Raw genomic sequence first — 17,323 nt, 5'->3', positions numbered from 1 at the left:
ATTAATTATTACTGAAATATAAGGAGTAGTAAAAAAAAGTATAAACAATTATTCTGAAATAATAACTGAATATTCATATTTCAATAGTATCGATAGGTAAGGTGAACGAGAATAAAAGTATCTGGTCACATTGCTCGACTAAAGCAGCGTTTTGGGAAATTTGCCGGTTGGTAAGAAGTTAAATCCTATTTTTAAACACTTTTCCACAATGAATCGCTTCCAACTGCTTTCCAAAGGACTACGACTGATACACAAAATGTCCGAGGAAGCACTTGCCGGCGTGCCACTGGTGTACATCAGTCCAGAGGGCATCTTCAAGTATGTCATGATCAATGTCATCGATGGTGGAGATGCTTCAAAGGCGGTGATCCGCGGATTTGCGGACTGCACATGGCATGGTAAGTCGGATCTTCATCACCCATCAGGTGCCCACTTAGCCTGGTTACTATCCAACAGCCGACATCTTCGAGCGCGAGGAGGAGGTCTTCAAAAAACTGGGACTGCGGGCCGAGTGTCCTGGCGGCGGTCGCATTGAACACAATCCCGACAAGAAGTACTTGAAGGTCTACGGATACTCGCAGGTGGGTCCATTTCCTTGAGTAAAGGGGTCGCTGGGCAGTGGATGTACTGATGTACCTAACAACTGGAAAGCTTTTCTGGAGTTCTAATCAAGTTTTTCTATTTAAGGGCTTTGGAAAAGCTGATCACGCGCAGACCAAGCGCATCCTGGCCACCAAATACCCGGACTACACGATCGAAATCTCCGATGAGGGATATTAGCTGCGATTAACGGGAGAGACTCCATACATGCACACTGACATGAATTTATACCATTGGCTTCGATCCTGTGTGCCATGATTTTATTGGAAATGGCATTTAAAATTGAGAAATACTCTGAAAGGCAGTTAGTCTGTAGCTTTGCAACTGCTCGCACTAAACCTTTTCGGATCTAAATTAATCAGGTTGTACACAAATTTCGTTTCTTTTCCTTTGGTAAAATAAAATGAAAATGTTCAAGTCATTGAGTCTAATTCCCCGTATTGTTTCTCCGTTTCGTAAGGCTTAGGAATATTCAATATTAAAATTAACAAGCCTTACACGTATTGTTCTTGCTCTTAGAAAAATGTTACTCAACCGATTTGATCAATTTGGTAGGCGTTCCCCGGGTGAAGATAACCAAAGGTCAGAATCGTTATTTGTTGGTTAATATTCATACGCATGGCTTCACGAAGTATGGAAGAGTTATTGTCCGTGGCGCCGATGTCGACAATCACTGTGAGTTTCCACTGCTGGACGCTTATCCTTGAGCAGTCTTACATATCCTTCTTTCAGTGGCGATTTTCGACTCGATTTTGGAGGAGCTTGAGCCCGAGGGCATATGTGCCAAAATCCTCGGTGGTGGAAGGATCCTCAACGAGCCAGACAATAAGAAAATAAAGATCTATGGCACCTCCAGGGTAAGTAGAGGATCCTTGGTCCTTGGTGCTCCGGCTAATTGGTTCTTGATGGCTCTCCCTAGACTTTCGGCGGTGCTGATCACACAAGGACAAGGAATATACTTCAAGCGTGGACCACTTATAAGGACTTCAAGATAACCGTTAAACAATAAAGTTGCATAAATTTCGAAAATGTAAATTCAGTACTAATAAAACACTAGAATATGAAAGTAGCGCTCTTTCAATATTATTAAGGGTGGATGAGGGGAATATGGTTAATGCTTTCATTTCTGGCGAGAAAGAAGAAGTTTAGTTCGTAATTCCTTCCAGTCTTGTAATATTGTGAAGTCTTTTGTGTTCCTACAAAAATTTACTTTTTGAACGATCACATGTGCTCCGATTTTCGTGTCAGTATAGAATTTATTATACGACCGGACGGCTTCTGACAAAATCAGTCTAGCTGGAGCCCTGCTACCGTTCAGACCAGTTTCTTTTCGGAATATTTCATCTAAATTCCAGTGCGTTTTCCTAAAATTTTTCCAAAATGAAAACATTGAACCTTTTGGCACCTGTTTCGCAATTGTTTAAGCCCCTTCAAAGGCAAAGTTCTTCACGCGTAAACGCCCTTTTGATAAATGTTCCTAGAGTTCAGCTTTCTAAAGGCAAGAACAAGTACCTTTTGATGATGATTCACATGCACGGTTTAACTAGGTTTGGCAGGACCATTGTAAGAGGATCCGCCTCCAAGGACCACGGTTAGTTCTAATAATCAGTTTAGCTTATACGTGTTCTAATTTTTCTGTCGCCAGAGGAAATCTTTGAGGAAATCCAGAAGGAGATGGACAAAATTGGCATTTGCGCCAAATGCCTGGGTGGAGGGTTCATCAGCAACAAGGAGGACAAGAAAGTAATGAAAATTTACGGGTGCTGCAAAGTAAGTTGATGAAATTGGATAGGATCAACCCAATGAGACTAATGAGACTGCCTGCAGACTTTTGGGGAGGCGCCGCACGGCAGGACGAAGGACATACTGCTGTCTTGGACCAAATTCCAGCATTACAACATCATCTTGCCCAAAAAGAATTTGAACGCGTATCAGTGAAGGCGCTTAAAGGCTTGTTTTATTTTTCCTAACTGCCCTGTTGGCAATTTATAATACAAAAAAATAAGTAAATACATGGCTACATATCGATTCATTTGTTTTTTCACTGGGTGATACAAATTTGCAGCTTTTGATTTTGATTTTCAGAGCTGCTTTGTTGGTTAGCATCCAAGGTTCAAATTTGAAAATTGAACCAGATCAGATTATCGATAACCGATAGCAGCACAATCGGAGGCTTCGTCCGGGCACGGTCACACTGCCCCGAAAGTGTAAATAAATTTCAATCAAATATGAATTGCTGCATTTGTCAATTCTCGGTGCGTGTGCCGAAGGACATTCACACCGACACCGTCGGACATCCGCCTGTGCTGATCAGCGAACTGGTACTGCAATGCACCAGGGGCACGAACTACGTCCTCACGGAGGAATCGTCAACGATCTGCAAGAAGTGCTGCGAGAAGCTTGCAAGATACCACAAGTCCATACAAATAGCGCGCAAGCTGCGAGAGGAGATCCTGGAGCTGATCCACAGTCCCTACATGTCCAAGGACCACAAGCAGATCTCCTACAAGGAGGAGGATCTCGACCGAGAGATCACCATAAGCAAATTCGATGGAAATATTGAGGAGGCACAGCAACAGGACGAGGAGGAGCAGGACCTGGAGGGCGTGGGCACCACCGTCACCCTGGTCGGTCCCACGGACATAGAGGCAGAAGTGGCCGAAGAGGAGCACACCTTCATTATCAAACAATCAGAGGAGGAAGACGAGTTCCACTCCGTAGACTTAGAGCTAGATATCGACAACGAGATTATCATTAACGAGGAGGAGGCCCACGAGGTAGAGGAGGTTGCCCACGAGATAGTGGAGGAGGATCTGTTGTCACATGCCAAGCAAGGGGCCCAGGAGGAAGACTTATTTAAAGAAGAAACCATGAGTGACTTTGACGAACATCTGGACGGCACAATAGAGTACATAATATCCGATGGCGAGGACCAGGAGCAGGACAACGAAAGCTCCGGCGAATACACGGTCAACATACAGTGCCCCAGCTGCCCGGAGAAGTTCAGCAGCCGGCGCGCTTACAATGTCCACACGAAACGCGAGCACTTTCCCGGCTACGTCTGTGATCAGTGCGGCAAGACGCTGCAGTCGTACTCCGGGTTCATAGGGCACCTGCAGAACCACGAGCCCGTGAAGCAGTTCGCCTGCCCAGTGTGCCCGGAACGCTTTAGCCGCAAGTTCCGGCTAAAGCACCACATGGCCTGGCACTCCGGCGAAACACCATACCAGTGCGATGTCTGCTCCAAGCGATTCGTCCACAAAGTGGCCCTGTACAAGCACAAAATGATCCACGACAGCGACACCAAACGGCTGGAGTGCCAGGTGTGCGGCTTCAAGACCCGGACCAAGGCTCACTTGGAGCGGCACATGCGATCCCACACGGGGGACAAGCCCTTCGCCTGCCCGGTGTGCAACAAGCGCTTCTCCCAGATGTACAACATGAAGGCCCATCTGCGGGAGCACGAGAGCCCAGGAACCAACCGCCATCGCCGCTTCCACTGCTCCAAGTGCACGCATACGTTCATCAACGAGCAGAACTATGATGCCCACGTTCAGAGAGACGACTGCACGGCAGTTTAGCCCGTTATTGAATATATATAATAGATAATTATATATTGTGTAAGGCCCAACCCATCATCGACCATCGTCGTGATCACACCCAACCGAATGAAATCGAAATCGTTCGGATCATTACGTTCTATCCATGTACTTTTTTATTAAATCTATATGCATTTTGCTCACAAATAAAATATGTTTGATATAATAAATTTATCCGTTACTTGCATATTTCTGCGGTTATTTCAGTTTTCTTAAAAAAATATGTATAGTAAGTGTGTATGCATTAACTTATTTGAATAAATCAATCGATCGACCTCGTCCGTTCCGGCCAAGGGCCTCCCGCCAATAAACCACCCATTGTATCCCAGTATTGGTCGCTGCTGGACTGATCGAGCCCCAAATGAAATGTGCCTAATGGTAGATCGGTAGATGCAATTGACGCAATTACAATACATTGTATAAATACATAAAGTTAAGTGTGTATGCTGTGCTATAGATATACAAAAATAAAACAGATTATCTTTTGATTTTTGTCGAGTTGAATAGAACTTTGTTAATATCATCATATCATCATCATAAAATGCACATTACAAAAATATTAACAAAATTTATTGCAGGCAGTCCGTAGTTAGTAAAAGGTAACAAACAAATCCCAATCGCGGTAAACCCATAAATCTTCCTAATAATGTGACTTTGTGCAGTAGTTCCTAATGATCCCAGTCCCTGGCTGCGGGACTGAAACGCTTTTCGGACTCTGAACGTACGGCCGCCAAGATGTCAACATAAAGAGGATCGTTCTCTCCTACCAATAGCTCCGAATATTCTCGTTATGGATTTACAAACGTAGAACCAACCACCACCTTTGTTTGGGTGGCTGGCGAATAGATCAGTTTTTGTTGTACAGAAAAATACATTGCCCCCGCAGAGAGTAGTTTGTGATGCTTACAAAAGCCGGTCGCCCCTACAGATATAGCTTTTGATTTGTCGGAAATAGCTTCTCCAGTTGCTAGCTCTAAGATGCGTACACTTGGTGCGTTCGTTATCGTATTCGTATCTTGCCGAGTGCATCAGTGCATCAGTGCACCAAGCCACACTCACGATTTGCCTTAATACAAAATCTACGCTAAATGCTTAATATTAATCGGATGGCTTGACAAGACCCATCGCTTTGTCTCCGAATAGCGGCAGTATGTCGGAGTCGTTAACAATCTCTTCATGAATCACTGGACTGTCCGGGTCCTCGCAGTGCGTCTTGAAGAAGAATCTATGGATGCCACAAGTTAGTTAGTATGCATTGAGTTCTTCGAGTGGACAAGTAGATACTACCTAAAGTGACCTCTTCTGGGCAGATAGTCCTTAAACTGACGCAGGGTTGGCTGAGTACCGGGTATTTTTATCCTGTACGGCACTGGCTCCTCGCAGAACGAGAACACCACGATCGTCTCCGGCGGCTTGGCCGGCAGAGGCGGTGGCTGGTGCGGCAGGCTGATGCTGCCGCCACTGCTGCTGCTGCTGAAGGAGGCCAGTGGCTGTTGCGACAGGTGCTGCATCGGCGGTTGGGCGTATCGACGAGAGCGCCGCGGCTCGTCTTCCAGTCTTCGTTTCGCCTCCTCCAGTTTCGAGGCCGTGCTAGAGCCAGATCGAGAACTTTAGCGGAGTTGTTCGGTTAGTGGGGGGCGGGGTTAGTATTGAAGCCAACTTGACCTACCTCGCATCTTTGTACTTGGTAACAGTGTCGGCCGAGAACATGCTAATACCACTGTCTGTGTTCATGGAAGGCCATTTGTTTGTCAACTTCCTCGAGCAGGAACTGTGATCCGGCATGGACTTCGAGTGCTTCATTGAGTGTCCGCCTGTGGGTGGTTTTTGGTTTAGAAAATCGTGGTTCCCTTAGTCGTTCTGTTAGGCTTACTTAGACTCATGGCGCCATCGCTGACCATTCCGGAATCGTGGGTGGCTGTACGTCGGCGCGACGGTATGGGTGGGCAGGGCGACATCGTTCCCGGCGAGCGGTGCGGCGTTTGGTCCTTCCACACCCGCGACACATGCTGGTCCAGAATGTCTTGGTCGTTGTCTTCGTCCAGTGCAAACTTCTCTCGTATCGCCTCGGCGAAGGCTCGATCGCTGGCACTGGATCTTTCGTTGGTAAGCAGAGAAGCACCGGGATTTCTCTGTTTGGAAAGTTAGCATAGTAAGTGAATTGTGTTTTTATCCGATTCCTATCCTAAACTCACCTCGCGAGCTCTTTCCTCCAGGTCTCGCTTTCGCTTCACTTCCTCCAACTTGGGTATCAGCAAGGACACCAGCTCCTCTTCCTTCAGTGGTCTGTGCTCGTTCGAATGTAGTCGTTGTGTGCGAGGTATCACCTGTGAATCAAACAAATTAATAAAGATCACTCCATCGATAATCGTTGCTCCATTTACCTGAAAGGTGTTGGTCTCCTTATTCGCCATCGCGCTCTGGCGGATCGCCTTGCTCTCCGTGGAGCTGTGTCTGCGTTGGATGTACGGGCGACCGTCCCTGAAACGAGAAATCGTTAGTCAGTAAAGCTGTGGATTGGTCTCCGCCTTCCGCGTGTCGGGTATCCATCCCAATGGGATATTTAGGGAGACGGCCTTCCTACTGGCACTACTACTCACATAGAACAGCTGGAGATCGACATGGTGTCGGAATCGGTGCGTCCGCCGGAGCTAACGCTGGCCCTCTCCGAATCAACCCGCGAATTCGGCACATAGGAGGTGTTGGTAGTGCTTGGATTGTACACGTAACCGTGGGCACTACTCGCATGCAGATCGGACCAGGAACACACAGTTTCCATGCAATGGCGCCCAATTGTGTGATCGTGGGTATGTGAGTGGGGGATTCGTCAAGATCCACAAACAAAAATGGTCAAACAAATAAGGAAAACGCAGTGTATATTCATCGAGTCAGTGGTGTAGAGGTAGTCATATGTGCAATGCATATGCGGGTGGTGTTTGGAGGTCCAATGAGTGTTGTGGGTGGTACGTAGTATATAGTATATAGTATATAGTATGCGGGTGGGTTCGTGTTTTTGGCGTGCGTGTTTTTGTGAGAGCGTTCATGTACATATGTAAAAAGTAAAAGAAACAAATATAACAAATTAGGAGTTAATCACAGAAAATCATCATTAACAATAAAGAACTTAAGGCAAACATAAGAGTAAGGTGGATCTCGCGTGGTTTCTATATTCTAGTTGAAAGTTCTCCTTTTCAAAGTTAAACTATTGCGTGTCCGATTTCGTTACATACTAGCTTATATACATCCTATTCTAAGTTTTGTTATGAACCAAGGGTTAGATTGGGCAAAAGATGATGAGCTGACTTACCCAGGAGGTCGGATTTCCAGTCTTCTTTTCTGAGTTGCTATTAGTAGGTCCCGCGTCAGGCGAATCGGGTAGTCGGGCGCCCGCGCACCCGCGCCCACGGATCCAGAGCCGAGGGATCCGCCGCCCTCCTGCATCTGCACCTTCTCGAAGTCGTCGCAGAGCGACAGCACCGAGTCCTCGTGCAGCGTGGGCAGCGTGGAGCTGCGGGGCAGAGTGTCGGTGGCGCTGATGGAGCCGCTGGAGCTGGCCGAAGTCGAGGGACCGTACACACTGCCACTGGCACTGCACGTGCCAGCTGGCGGCCCGCTCACGCTGCTCACGGGCAGGTTGATGAAGGCACCGGGCGGCACCAGCTGCTGGAGCTGCTGCTTGCCGGACGCGGTGGTCGGTGGCAGGGCACAGGCGCCCGCGAGGCTGCTGCCGCCGCTGCCACTACTCCCGGCACTTCCCGATCCCGTGGCCCCGCTGCTGGTGCAGCGCTCCTGCTGGGCGGACATTTGCTGGATGTAGAGGATGTACATCTCGGAGCAGAGAAACGTGGGGTAGATGTTGTCGCGGATGGTGACCTCCACATGGCGCTGCATGGGATCGAATATGTGTGGGCTCAGCGGGATCTCGGGGTTCGTCTTGATGGCCTTGATCTGGGCGCGCAGGTCATCGGTGATGGACAGCTGACTCTTGCGCAGGAATCTTTTGCACGTGGGGAAGGACGACAAGGTAAGTGCTCCACCATTGACCATTTGCCATTCTTCTAAGCATTCCACTCACCTGTAGATGGCTCCGATTATCTGCTTGATCTTCTCCGGATCCGTCTGCTGCTTGAGGCCCTCGCAGGCGAAGTAGAAGTTGAGGTGGTCGTTGTAGGCGGGCGCCTCCTCCTCCACGTACTTCTTGAAGAGCTCGACCCCATCGCGGTCCTCCAGCAGGTGGTTCAGCGTCCGGGCCCAGTTCAGGTAGGATGGCGACGAATTCTTCGAGGTATCTGCTACCCCTTCGGTCATCTAAGGAATGTTTAGGCTATAGAGGACTTCCTTTTACATTTCACTGATCTAGGCACCTTTTTAACACGGCTCTCTTCTCCGGGTACTGGTGGTCGTGGGCCACTACACTCATTATCATCATGTTTCCGGATTCCCGATGGATGGCCACTCATGCCACTCTAAATTGGCTTCCCACGACGAGCGATCGCTGCTAAATATTTACCTAATGCTACGCTTAAGTTACCAGTTACGATCAACGAACGTGTTCTCGGTTTCAAATCACAAACGCCCGTATTTTACAAATAGCTGGGACATGGAAGATGCGCTCGTTTGCGAATTTGGAAGGCAATTAGACAAGGCCTGCAACAAAAGGAGCACAAAGGAATGTATAAGAGGGTATATTCTTCTTTCAGTTCTGATTAAGTAATCAATAGAAAGTCAAGTCGTCAAGTTGTAAGTAAGACCCATTTGCATCAAGTTTAAGAAATGCACAACTGACTACTCTAGTGGCCCACTTTTCCATTCCAGGATCGCAATTTGCGGTGCAGGTATCGAAATCGAAACCGCACTCGTAATTGGAGCCGTAATGAGAATGGGAATGGCAAAGGCAAATCCTCAAGGATGCGGATGCGAAGCCAGAATGAATGACCACTTGGCGGCGACGGCTCTTCGCCTTTCTTCACAAAGGAGGACGCACGCAAATCGGCAAAGTGAGGAGCGGAATCGAATGGCGGCCATTTTGAGGGCGCTTTTGATTGGTTGACGATATCGACCAATGCAGCAGTCGGGGCGCATGGCAAAGGGAGAACGGAAAGGCAAAAGGACAATAATCCATTATGTACAAAATTTGAACACGAAATACGCACACACTCACTCACTCACTCGCTTGCCACTCGGGCACACACCCCAATAAACCCATGCTAAACTCGGGGATGGTGGCAAGGACTCCGCTCCTTTAAAGTCCCCGGCCGCCTCCGGATTCCTCGAGCTGTCTGACGCGTTCGAGAGCAGGCCGAAACTAGAAAGTAAGCACCGCGTCGCGCTTTTGGTAAATCAAAAATATTCCCTTTTCTTCGTTGTTCCTCCTCCCTCCCCTTTGCAATGAGCACTGCTCAGGGCTGGTTGTTCAGCTCCTTTCCGGTTGAAAATCACTCTAAATGGTGAACAAGTACAAACGAAACCCATTTGAAAGCTAAAAGAATGATATAAGCTGATGATTTACGACCAGATCTTGTAGCGAATTTAATGGTTATTTAATCATTCATTCAATGTATAAACTTCCTTTCCCTTACCTCCATTATTCCGTTCCGATCTCTATCAAATTAAGAACAGATTTACTTTAGAAATGTATATATTATATGTAGATCTATAGTATAGCTAGCTTTCTAGCTGCTGAAATCGGTCATCACTGCATAAGTTTGCCGCCAACAACAGAGCAGCGACAAACACAACAACAAGATGGCACAAAGGACATGAGCAGAGCCTGGCGAGAAGTGGAGAGCAGAAGGGTTTGGGTTCGGGTTTGGCTATGAGTCTGGGCTTTAGCTTGGCCAGCACTTCCCTGCCAGCCATGACTTACGGACACACATACACAGGCGGCGAGCTGATGAAAGGGGATGAAAGCTGCTCTTGTTTGTTTTCGTTGTTTTGAGCAGGAGGGCCGGGACAACTGGGGAACCGAACAGCCAACAAGCATGCACAAAGCGATAGCGCCGGCGGAGAGCCAAGGAAATTCATCAAAACGCCATTTGCATAGCACTCCATTACGGCGAAAAGAACAAAGAAAGGCACAATTAAAACGCTCGGCACCGCAAAGGAACGCGGCGAAGGACTCGGGAGGCGGCCTGGCGATGGCGGCGCTTTCTAGGAGAAGGACAGCCCACGGCTCGGCCACTTGAGGCCCGCATCTCCCCCGTGGCCAAGGCATCCGCTGCACAAAGACAGCGCCAAACAGCAGGGGAAATCGGCACCTCTTTGGTGCATCATCTCGCCATCGTGGCATCCTTTTGCATCCGTTGCATCCTTGCAGCGCAGGCCGCGCATCTCAGGACTAACAAGTGCCATCGCCGACATCAAAGATTCGGCTCGACCTTAATGGCGTAATTGCTACTGAAAGCCCCGTAGCTGCTTTCTCTCGGGTCACAAAGAAAGTTAGTTGCCGGCGCCTTTTGAGGCCGCCGCAATGGCGGAATGGAGAAATGGCGAAACGGGGTCCGGAACATTCATCCAGAAGAGGGAATTACCTTTGACTGATGCGAGTGGTTACCTAAGCGGTTTCGCAATCACTCAAGGAATACTTAAAAGGGCTACAACTTTTCCAAATTCTACAACTTGTCATGGTTCTTGGAACTAAAGAACTTGCGTATTCTTTCTACTTACTAAACGTAATACGCGTACTTCATAAACTATTTTATTCTTAGAACTGTCGGAATCAATTATTAGTTTAATGATTAAAGGATATGTGCGTACAATCTTGATCTTTTGTGCAAGAACCTAAACTAAGTTAAGTTTTATTTAACCAGGAACTCTATGATTTTTAAGTAAAAATTCACGCTGCAGCACATGCTCGGTATTATTGGTTAAAAAAATAATATAATAATATAATAAATAAATATAAATAAATATCATAGAAATCTACAAGTCCAAGATAGACTCTATAGAATAGTAACCTAAACCAATTCGTTTAACTATTTTTCCAAATTGGATAGGAAAAGGGTTTTTTAATCAAACTTTTGAAGGAGAACGACATTGTTCACAACTAATTATCCATGTTGTTTGCCAATCTAATTGAATGTATCTTGGAAAAACCAGGAAAAGAAAGGGGTTTCGCATCAACGACAATAGTTAAAGTAAGACAGCAGCATTTGTCAGTTGATTTCATTTCGATTTGAGTATAATAATGGTCTCCTGCTAAACTATTATCCTTATAAATATGCCGCCGGTGAATGGCTACTATGGCTACTATCTCAAGCCCAAAACCCATAACAATCCAATTGAGAATCGTGTAAACTGTTTTCGGAAGCCATGAAGACATGGTCCGCCCGATAAACGAATGGATTACAAATTGAAGGCACTCGGAGTTAAAGTTCAACCCCCGGCGAAGGAAGGACTGGCAGCGGCAACTAGTTTGTTTCATTGTTGTGCGGATGCAGTTGAACGGAAATTATGAAATAATTAAATAAATCCTTATTGATTTTGCTGCGAGCGAATGCGGAGCCGTGGAACAACAATGAAATATGAGCAGACCCTCTCGAGGGCAGATGATGATGATGATTTTTCTATCCCTATTAGATTGCGTACGCCTCGCCGGATAATTCTTTCCATTCTTTTCAAGTTATGAGTTCCGATGATTGGCAGGTAAGTCTAGCGTGAGATGAGGGCTTCCCATCCAGCGACATGCCGGAGGCTACAGCTACTGCTCTGCCCAGGGTTTCCCTGCGAACGGTTGCCCAGGTGCCCAGTGCCAGGAGCCCTCGAAGGATTTGGCTTAGTTTCCTTCCAAGCGAAGGATCCCAACCGCAGGTATGCTGCGGCACAACGCACGACACTAAATCACCTTTGATGCATCCACAATGCCGCGACAGGTTGCTCACTTCGGATCGCGCGACCTTTCGGATTACTATCGCCACTAATTGTTGACAAATCTCGACACGAGCCACGGAGCGCAGGGATTCGGTGACAATGCCTTGACAAGCGGAAAGTCAAACTGAACGAGTGCCCGCGTCCTGAGCTGCGATTATGAATCCGAATCCTCCTCCAGCGTTGACAGCGATGGCTGATTTCACCCTGCCAGCCACGTATGTGCGCCCATGCCGAGCAGTCAGAGTACATAAACCATTTCGGGGTTGCGCTTCCTGGCCAGCCCTCCACTGCCGCATCCTCCGCTTGATCCTCATCCTCGTGCGCACCCACCCACAGCCTCTCCCATTCACAATTGTTGCATGCGGACAGCGAGTATGGCGCTTACGTCGTTTATGTACGGAAATCGAACTTAATCGGTGAGCACATCGACACTCAGGGAAAAATCTAGTACTTCAATACCTAACTATTGGTGATTGAGAAAGTCGTTTGTAATCAATTCAACACGAGACTGGAATATACAAATGGTACACCATTATCAATCAGCTTTTAAGTTCTATAGGCCAGAGATTTGTATATATATCGCAACTTGTAAAACTGATTAATGAACAATGGCTTACTTTTTGGTAAACTAGTTACAAATGTATACAGCGAGCAAGGTCTTCAAAATGACTGAAGAACTTGTGGCTTAAAAGTCGCTTTACCACTTATAAATAGTTTATTTACGAGCAATTGAACAATCTGAGGCACTCAAACAAACTTATGCTTTCTGTACTGGACTGCACTTTGATTCTGAAACTCACTATACGTGTTGGTGTTTTAAGAAGGAATACACCCATTCAGAGGATATTTTTTCTTAGTGGAGGACTACTGCCCCTCGAAGATCCCAACCAGCTGTTGATGGACTGCCCTGCGGAGGAGCAGGAGTGCGAGTGGCGGCGCTGGGACGACCTCCAACATGATGATGCTCCATGTACATTGTACAACAGCACACAAAGGATGTTCTTTTCAGAGTGTCCGTGGTTGCGGCGGAGCAAGCGAGACGGCAGCAGGCGAATAGGAGTCATTGTGTGCAACCAATATGCGCAGGTCCAGATTGAGTCCCCAGACCCTGGTCCCCCCATTCTATGCCCTGCTGCCTAAGCCCAGAGTGCCAAGGCAAAGGAAGGACCAGACGCCCGCCCGTTCTTATTGTACATAAACAGAGCAGCGGAGTTGGGTTCGCATTGTAGTCCTTTCTGAAAGCCGAGGGGTGGGGCAAGGGTTGAGATGGAAGACCCACCTCCGGAGTCCGATTCCTCCCCTAAACGCAAATGTGGAAATTATTTTCGAATAAGTTTGAAAACAATACGAAGGGAGGGGCGACCGGCGGCAGCCTCGTTTGTTTCTAATGAGGTTAAGACCGCCATTGCTCAACCAACCGCCCGATGAACGGCGTCTGATGGCGGTCTAGACTCCTCGCCGGCATGGTCTGGCCTGGCAAACTGGGGGAAACACGGGCACTACTCACTGCGGCTGGGAGTATTGCCGAAGGTCAATAGTGGCACTTTGTGCGCGGCAAAAGTTGCCAGCATAGGCGGAAAAGTTCAGCGCGGAAGCGCCCACTTTTCAGGTGCAACGCCCATTGCAAGGACACCGAAGGATGCACTTGGGCGCGGTCAACTGTTGCTCCTCTTCGGGACAAAGGAAACTTATTCCAGCACGGAGGCGACAATGCAAGTCCTTAATCACAGTCCTGCAGCCCAATAAACAATAGTCAGATTATGGTATCCTCTTTGCACTAAGAGGATTTTTTCAATTGAGTAAGTAATAAAAGTGATCAGATAGTTTCGGAAGAATAACCAATTAAAAAGGACTAACACTGGATTAAAACCCTTCAGGATGTCATGATTATTAAGTTTCGAGAAATGCAAAAGGACCTAAGTAAATCAATGGAAATCCGTTTTTCATACTAGTTCATCTTTCTGAGATTCTCGCATGCAATCGCAGTTGTCTTAAACTTTAAAACCATTGATAAAGTAAAAATAAGCTGTATACTCACATATGTAATTTGCATAAAAAATTCAACATGAAATCAAGGGAAGATATTGGTATTCCGAATGGTTCCAGTAGTTCCTGAAAAAATAGTGGAAAGAACAAAAGATTAGAGCAATTGAAACCATTTTGGAATGAACTAAGACAATCAATTACTAAGACTAAGGTTGTAAATATGTAATTAACAGTTTGGAAAAACAAGAGATTAAAGCCATTATAATCCATTTGGTATAAACTAATGGTAAATGTTAAAGTTTTTTCTAAAGACTAATGTTTGTAGCCTTACCAAACATTATATGATAGGTTCGGCTAGTTAAAAAAATTATTAACACTTTTGCTCTGTATTAAATATACGTAGATATTAGGCAAGCTATATACATCAGGCTATGATCAACAATTAGTTGGGAGAAAAGAGATTTGACCATTGGGTATATTTTCGCCAAGAAAGTAAGTCCAAAATAATGAAAATTATTTTAAGAAAAATCTTTAGACTCATGCATCTCATAAATAATCAATGAAACCAAAACATAATACAAATAGCATTAAAAAATTAAACAAAACAACGTTTTTATATGCCAGTCATAAATAATGCATCAAAGATTAAGTTCTAAGGTATGTTCATAGAGAGATACAATCTTTAAATATTCTTTTTGGCTCAGTATAAATAAATTTACGTTTGAGACCCCAAATCGAATTAGTTTGCAATACAGCGAATTTTAAGTCAATAAGTATCAACCACCCAAGTGCCTTCTTTTTCAATAAGCCACATATATTAGATTTGTGGGGGAGAAAATATTTCTCGCACGGGTGCATCCAATAAACGCCTAAATAAATGTAAAGAATGCTTTGAATATAAAGGGTGTTAGAACACTAACCGATTAAACTCAAGTGAGAAATGGCCAACGCTTGAGAACATATCAATCCAAAGCGCTGCGAGTCCTTTAAGATGGTTGAATCTTTGATGTCCGGTTTGTAGAAATGTTTAACTACGCGCTTCACTTAATTACTCTTATTCACATAAATTCCTATTTACGTAGCTTATATTACAGTTGATGCAGTACATTCAGTACCTGAAAGAAGAGGAAGGATAATTGTTAAAAAGGAAACATTATATATCGACAACATACTACAAGCTAGTGTTAACATAAAGGGTTTTGTTAATAAATTAATTTGTTAATTAAGTTAAAATATATCTACAGTTTCTAAAGGAAACCCATTGGCACATACACCTCAGAAAATGCGTTTATCAATGAAATGTGTTGCAAACTAATTAATTAAACAATATTTTAGTTGGATGAATAGCATTTTTTTCTCGATGATCAGGTATCTTCCTTAGATTTAATGAAATATATTTCATAAAGTTACTATTACTGCAAAATATATGCTCATAATTCATAAAAAGGATCATTCAAATTCCTATTAATATTTCGGATATTAGTTATACGTAAATAAATCCTCTAAATCCTTGATACAACTATTATTAATCAGATTTATGTTGTGGATATATACAAATGTAGATTATGTGCCTTTCTTAAAGTATTAATGTTAGTCCTTAAGTTAGTTATGCAAATCCGATTATCCACAAACTGCGTGAGAAAGTTATAGCATTAGTTATGGATTGTGCAGGGGAATTCCAGGAACAGTACTTACCCTTAGATTCGTGTATCCTCAGCTTCACTCAATTGGGATGGCAGACGACTGATCCTGGCGGCCCTGGCTCCAATCTTCGATGGCGGTGACGATGGCAATGGCGATGACGAGGTGGGTTTGGACGGGTGTAATTTGATTGTAGCTTTAACGGCTGGACGCTTCGATTTCAATTGCAACTTAGCTTTCAATTTCGATTTCAATTTCAACTTCAATTTCGATATCGACGAGGATGTTTTCATTTTGATTAGTGTGCTCAACGAGAGGGACGCGTGACTAACAATTAATGGAAGGACGATTTGTGGAGTTCAACAAACAAGCAAACGTAAACAAGAGAGTGTGGTTAACAAGGCGCAGGCACGATGACCGGACTAAATGCTAAACAAGGCTGCAGATCCTCTCCTCGCGCACGGATCCCGATCCTCTCCTCTCCTCTGCTCTCCGCAACTCAAGTGGGTTGGCCCGAGGGCATATCCTATCCTATCCTATCCCGATGTCTGAGCCTGCCTGCTGTTCACGAAGGCTGTATGTCTCTTAGCTTCCTGCTTCGCCAGGAGCAGTCATCCTCGTCCGCTGGCAACTGTGGGCTCTCCGCGGGGAGAAAATCGTGCTGGAGCGCCGCCCTCTAGAGCATTTCGGCGTCTCCAGGCTCCTGCACTGTGGGAAATCCGTGTTCGGTGGCCTTTCCACTCAGTTCTGCACCATTTGGGCACTTTTCCGTCTGCTGCTTCTTTATTTTGTGTATTTTGTTGCTGTTGCCTCCGCTGGTTGTGGGTGCTGCTGCTGCTGCCGTTCTATTTTCATGGACGTATCGCTGCGGGCCGCTGTGCGCCGAGTCTTCGGAACGCGCACACTCTTTCAGGGCTTCGTGGCGCCGCTAATTCAGTGGTAAATAATAGATTTATTGAATGGCAAAACAAAATGTAGTTCGACACAAATGTTAGACGGCGAGACGAACGATTACATGCTAGAGTTGCGTGGTTCGAAATCGAACTGGTTCGATAGCTCGCCTCGGGGATGCCAACTCGTTTGCCCCACACTACGAAAGGTGGCAGCTCGATTTGAAGTCAGCTTGCGGTTCGCGCCCACACTTATGTTGCACTACAAGGCCAACAGGTGGCGCCAAGGATGATAGTAGGGTAGCAGGGCTTTTAATTTTCATTGATTGGCATGGCAGCAGCAATCACAGCCTTAAATTCAAATCTTTTATTGTCAAACAATTCTCGTATTTCGTATTCAGCATGGACAACCCTCAGTACGCTCGCGTGGTCAAGATCATTGGACGCACTGGATCCCAGGGGCAGTGCACCCAGGTGCAGGTGGAGTTCCTCGGCGACCAAAGCCGCCAGATTATTCGCAATGTCAAAGGACCTGTTCGCGTGGGCGACATCCTGTCGCTACTGGAAACTGAACGCGAGGCCAGGAGACTGCGCTAGTGTACTAATCACACCTGTTTGATTTACCAAATCAAGTTAATAAACAATTTTGTTTGTTTAAATTTTAAATCCCAAACTATCGACTTCCTATCGCCGAGCTATCGATTGTAGCCATCGCTACCCCGAACAGCTGTTTGTGTT

The 17,323-nt window shown here is 45.8% G+C and overlaps 6 protein-coding genes across 12 annotated transcripts; 5 read left to right on the top strand and 1 right to left on the bottom strand.

Annotated features, from left to right (window-relative positions):
- Positions 1 to 79: 79 nt before the first annotated feature.
- Positions 80 to 1,055, top strand: LOC6730164 (sex-regulated protein janus-A). 3 transcript variants are annotated; one of them, XM_016174154.3, is made up of 4 exons: positions 80 to 170; positions 237 to 398; positions 457 to 581; positions 688 to 1,055. In XM_016174154.3, the coding sequence occupies exons 2-4, from the start codon at positions 257 to 259 to the stop codon at positions 778 to 780; spliced, it is 360 nt and encodes a 119-aa protein (XP_016036925.1). In that variant the 5' UTR covers positions 80 to 170; positions 237 to 256; the 3' UTR covers positions 781 to 1,055. The 3 variants fall into 3 exon arrangements, with proteins under 3 accessions (XP_016036925.1, XP_016036924.1, XP_002105455.2); XM_016174153.3 differs by having other exon boundaries at positions 85 to 166; XM_002105419.2 differs by lacking the exon at positions 80 to 170 and having other exon boundaries at positions 209 to 398.
- LOC6730163 (sex-regulated protein janus-B) lies at positions 913 to 1,666 on the top strand. The gene is made up of 4 exons (XM_002105418.3): positions 913 to 1,055; positions 1,120 to 1,275; positions 1,333 to 1,457; positions 1,520 to 1,666. Exons 1-4 carry the CDS (start codon positions 1,004 to 1,006, stop codon positions 1,607 to 1,609), a joined length of 423 nt encoding a protein of 140 aa, XP_002105454.2. The 5' UTR covers positions 913 to 1,003; the 3' UTR covers positions 1,610 to 1,666.
- Positions 1,667 to 1,855: 189 nt separating this feature from the next.
- Positions 1,856 to 2,628, top strand: LOC6730162 (sex-regulated protein janus-B). The gene is made up of 3 exons (XM_002105417.2): positions 1,856 to 2,191; positions 2,246 to 2,370; positions 2,428 to 2,628. The coding sequence occupies exons 1-3, from the start codon at positions 1,981 to 1,983 to the stop codon at positions 2,536 to 2,538; spliced, it is 447 nt and encodes a 148-aa protein (XP_002105453.1). The 5' UTR covers positions 1,856 to 1,980; the 3' UTR covers positions 2,539 to 2,628.
- Positions 2,629 to 2,730: 102 nt separating this feature from the next.
- Positions 2,731 to 4,386, top strand: LOC6730161 (zinc finger protein 771). Its single transcript, XM_002105416.4, has one exon. It carries the CDS (start codon positions 2,829 to 2,831, stop codon positions 4,179 to 4,181), a length of 1,353 nt encoding a protein of 450 aa, XP_002105452.1. The 5' UTR covers positions 2,731 to 2,828; the 3' UTR covers positions 4,182 to 4,386.
- On the bottom strand, positions 4,293 to 16,770 carry LOC6730160 (axin). 5 transcript variants are annotated; one of them, XM_039294451.2, is made up of 13 exons: positions 15,750 to 16,770; positions 14,975 to 15,169; positions 14,107 to 14,180; positions 8,564 to 8,846; positions 8,275 to 8,507; positions 7,507 to 8,196; positions 6,800 to 6,937; positions 6,584 to 6,680; positions 6,395 to 6,526; positions 6,073 to 6,331; positions 5,869 to 6,013; positions 5,487 to 5,807; positions 4,293 to 5,424 (listed from the first exon to the last, which is right to left on the bottom strand). In XM_039294451.2, the coding sequence occupies exons 4-13, from the start codon at positions 8,657 to 8,659 to the stop codon at positions 5,298 to 5,300; spliced, it is 2,238 nt and encodes a 745-aa protein (XP_039150385.1). In that variant the 5' UTR covers positions 8,660 to 8,846; positions 14,107 to 14,180; positions 14,975 to 15,169; positions 15,750 to 16,770; the 3' UTR covers positions 4,293 to 5,297. The 5 variants fall into 5 exon arrangements, with proteins under 5 accessions (XP_039150385.1, XP_039150386.1, XP_039150387.1 ...); XM_039294452.2 differs by having other exon boundaries at positions 5,487 to 5,789; XM_039294453.2 differs by lacking the exon at positions 6,800 to 6,937.
- Positions 16,771 to 16,912: 142 nt separating this feature from the next.
- Positions 16,913 to 17,253, top strand: LOC27207754 (40S ribosomal protein S28). Its single transcript, XM_016183427.3, has one exon. The coding sequence runs from the start codon at positions 16,988 to 16,990 to the stop codon at positions 17,180 to 17,182; it is 195 nt and encodes a 64-aa protein (XP_016036922.1). The 5' UTR covers positions 16,913 to 16,987; the 3' UTR covers positions 17,183 to 17,253.
- Positions 17,254 to 17,323: the final 70 nt, after the last annotated feature.

Source organism: Drosophila simulans, chromosome 3R (genome assembly GCF_016746395.2).
Source record: "Drosophila simulans strain w501 chromosome 3R, Prin_Dsim_3.1, whole genome shotgun sequence".
In the NCBI taxonomy this organism is placed as follows: Eukaryota; Metazoa; Arthropoda; class Insecta; order Diptera; family Drosophilidae; genus Drosophila; species Drosophila simulans.
This window is presented reverse-complemented; position numbering and strand designations above follow the sequence as displayed.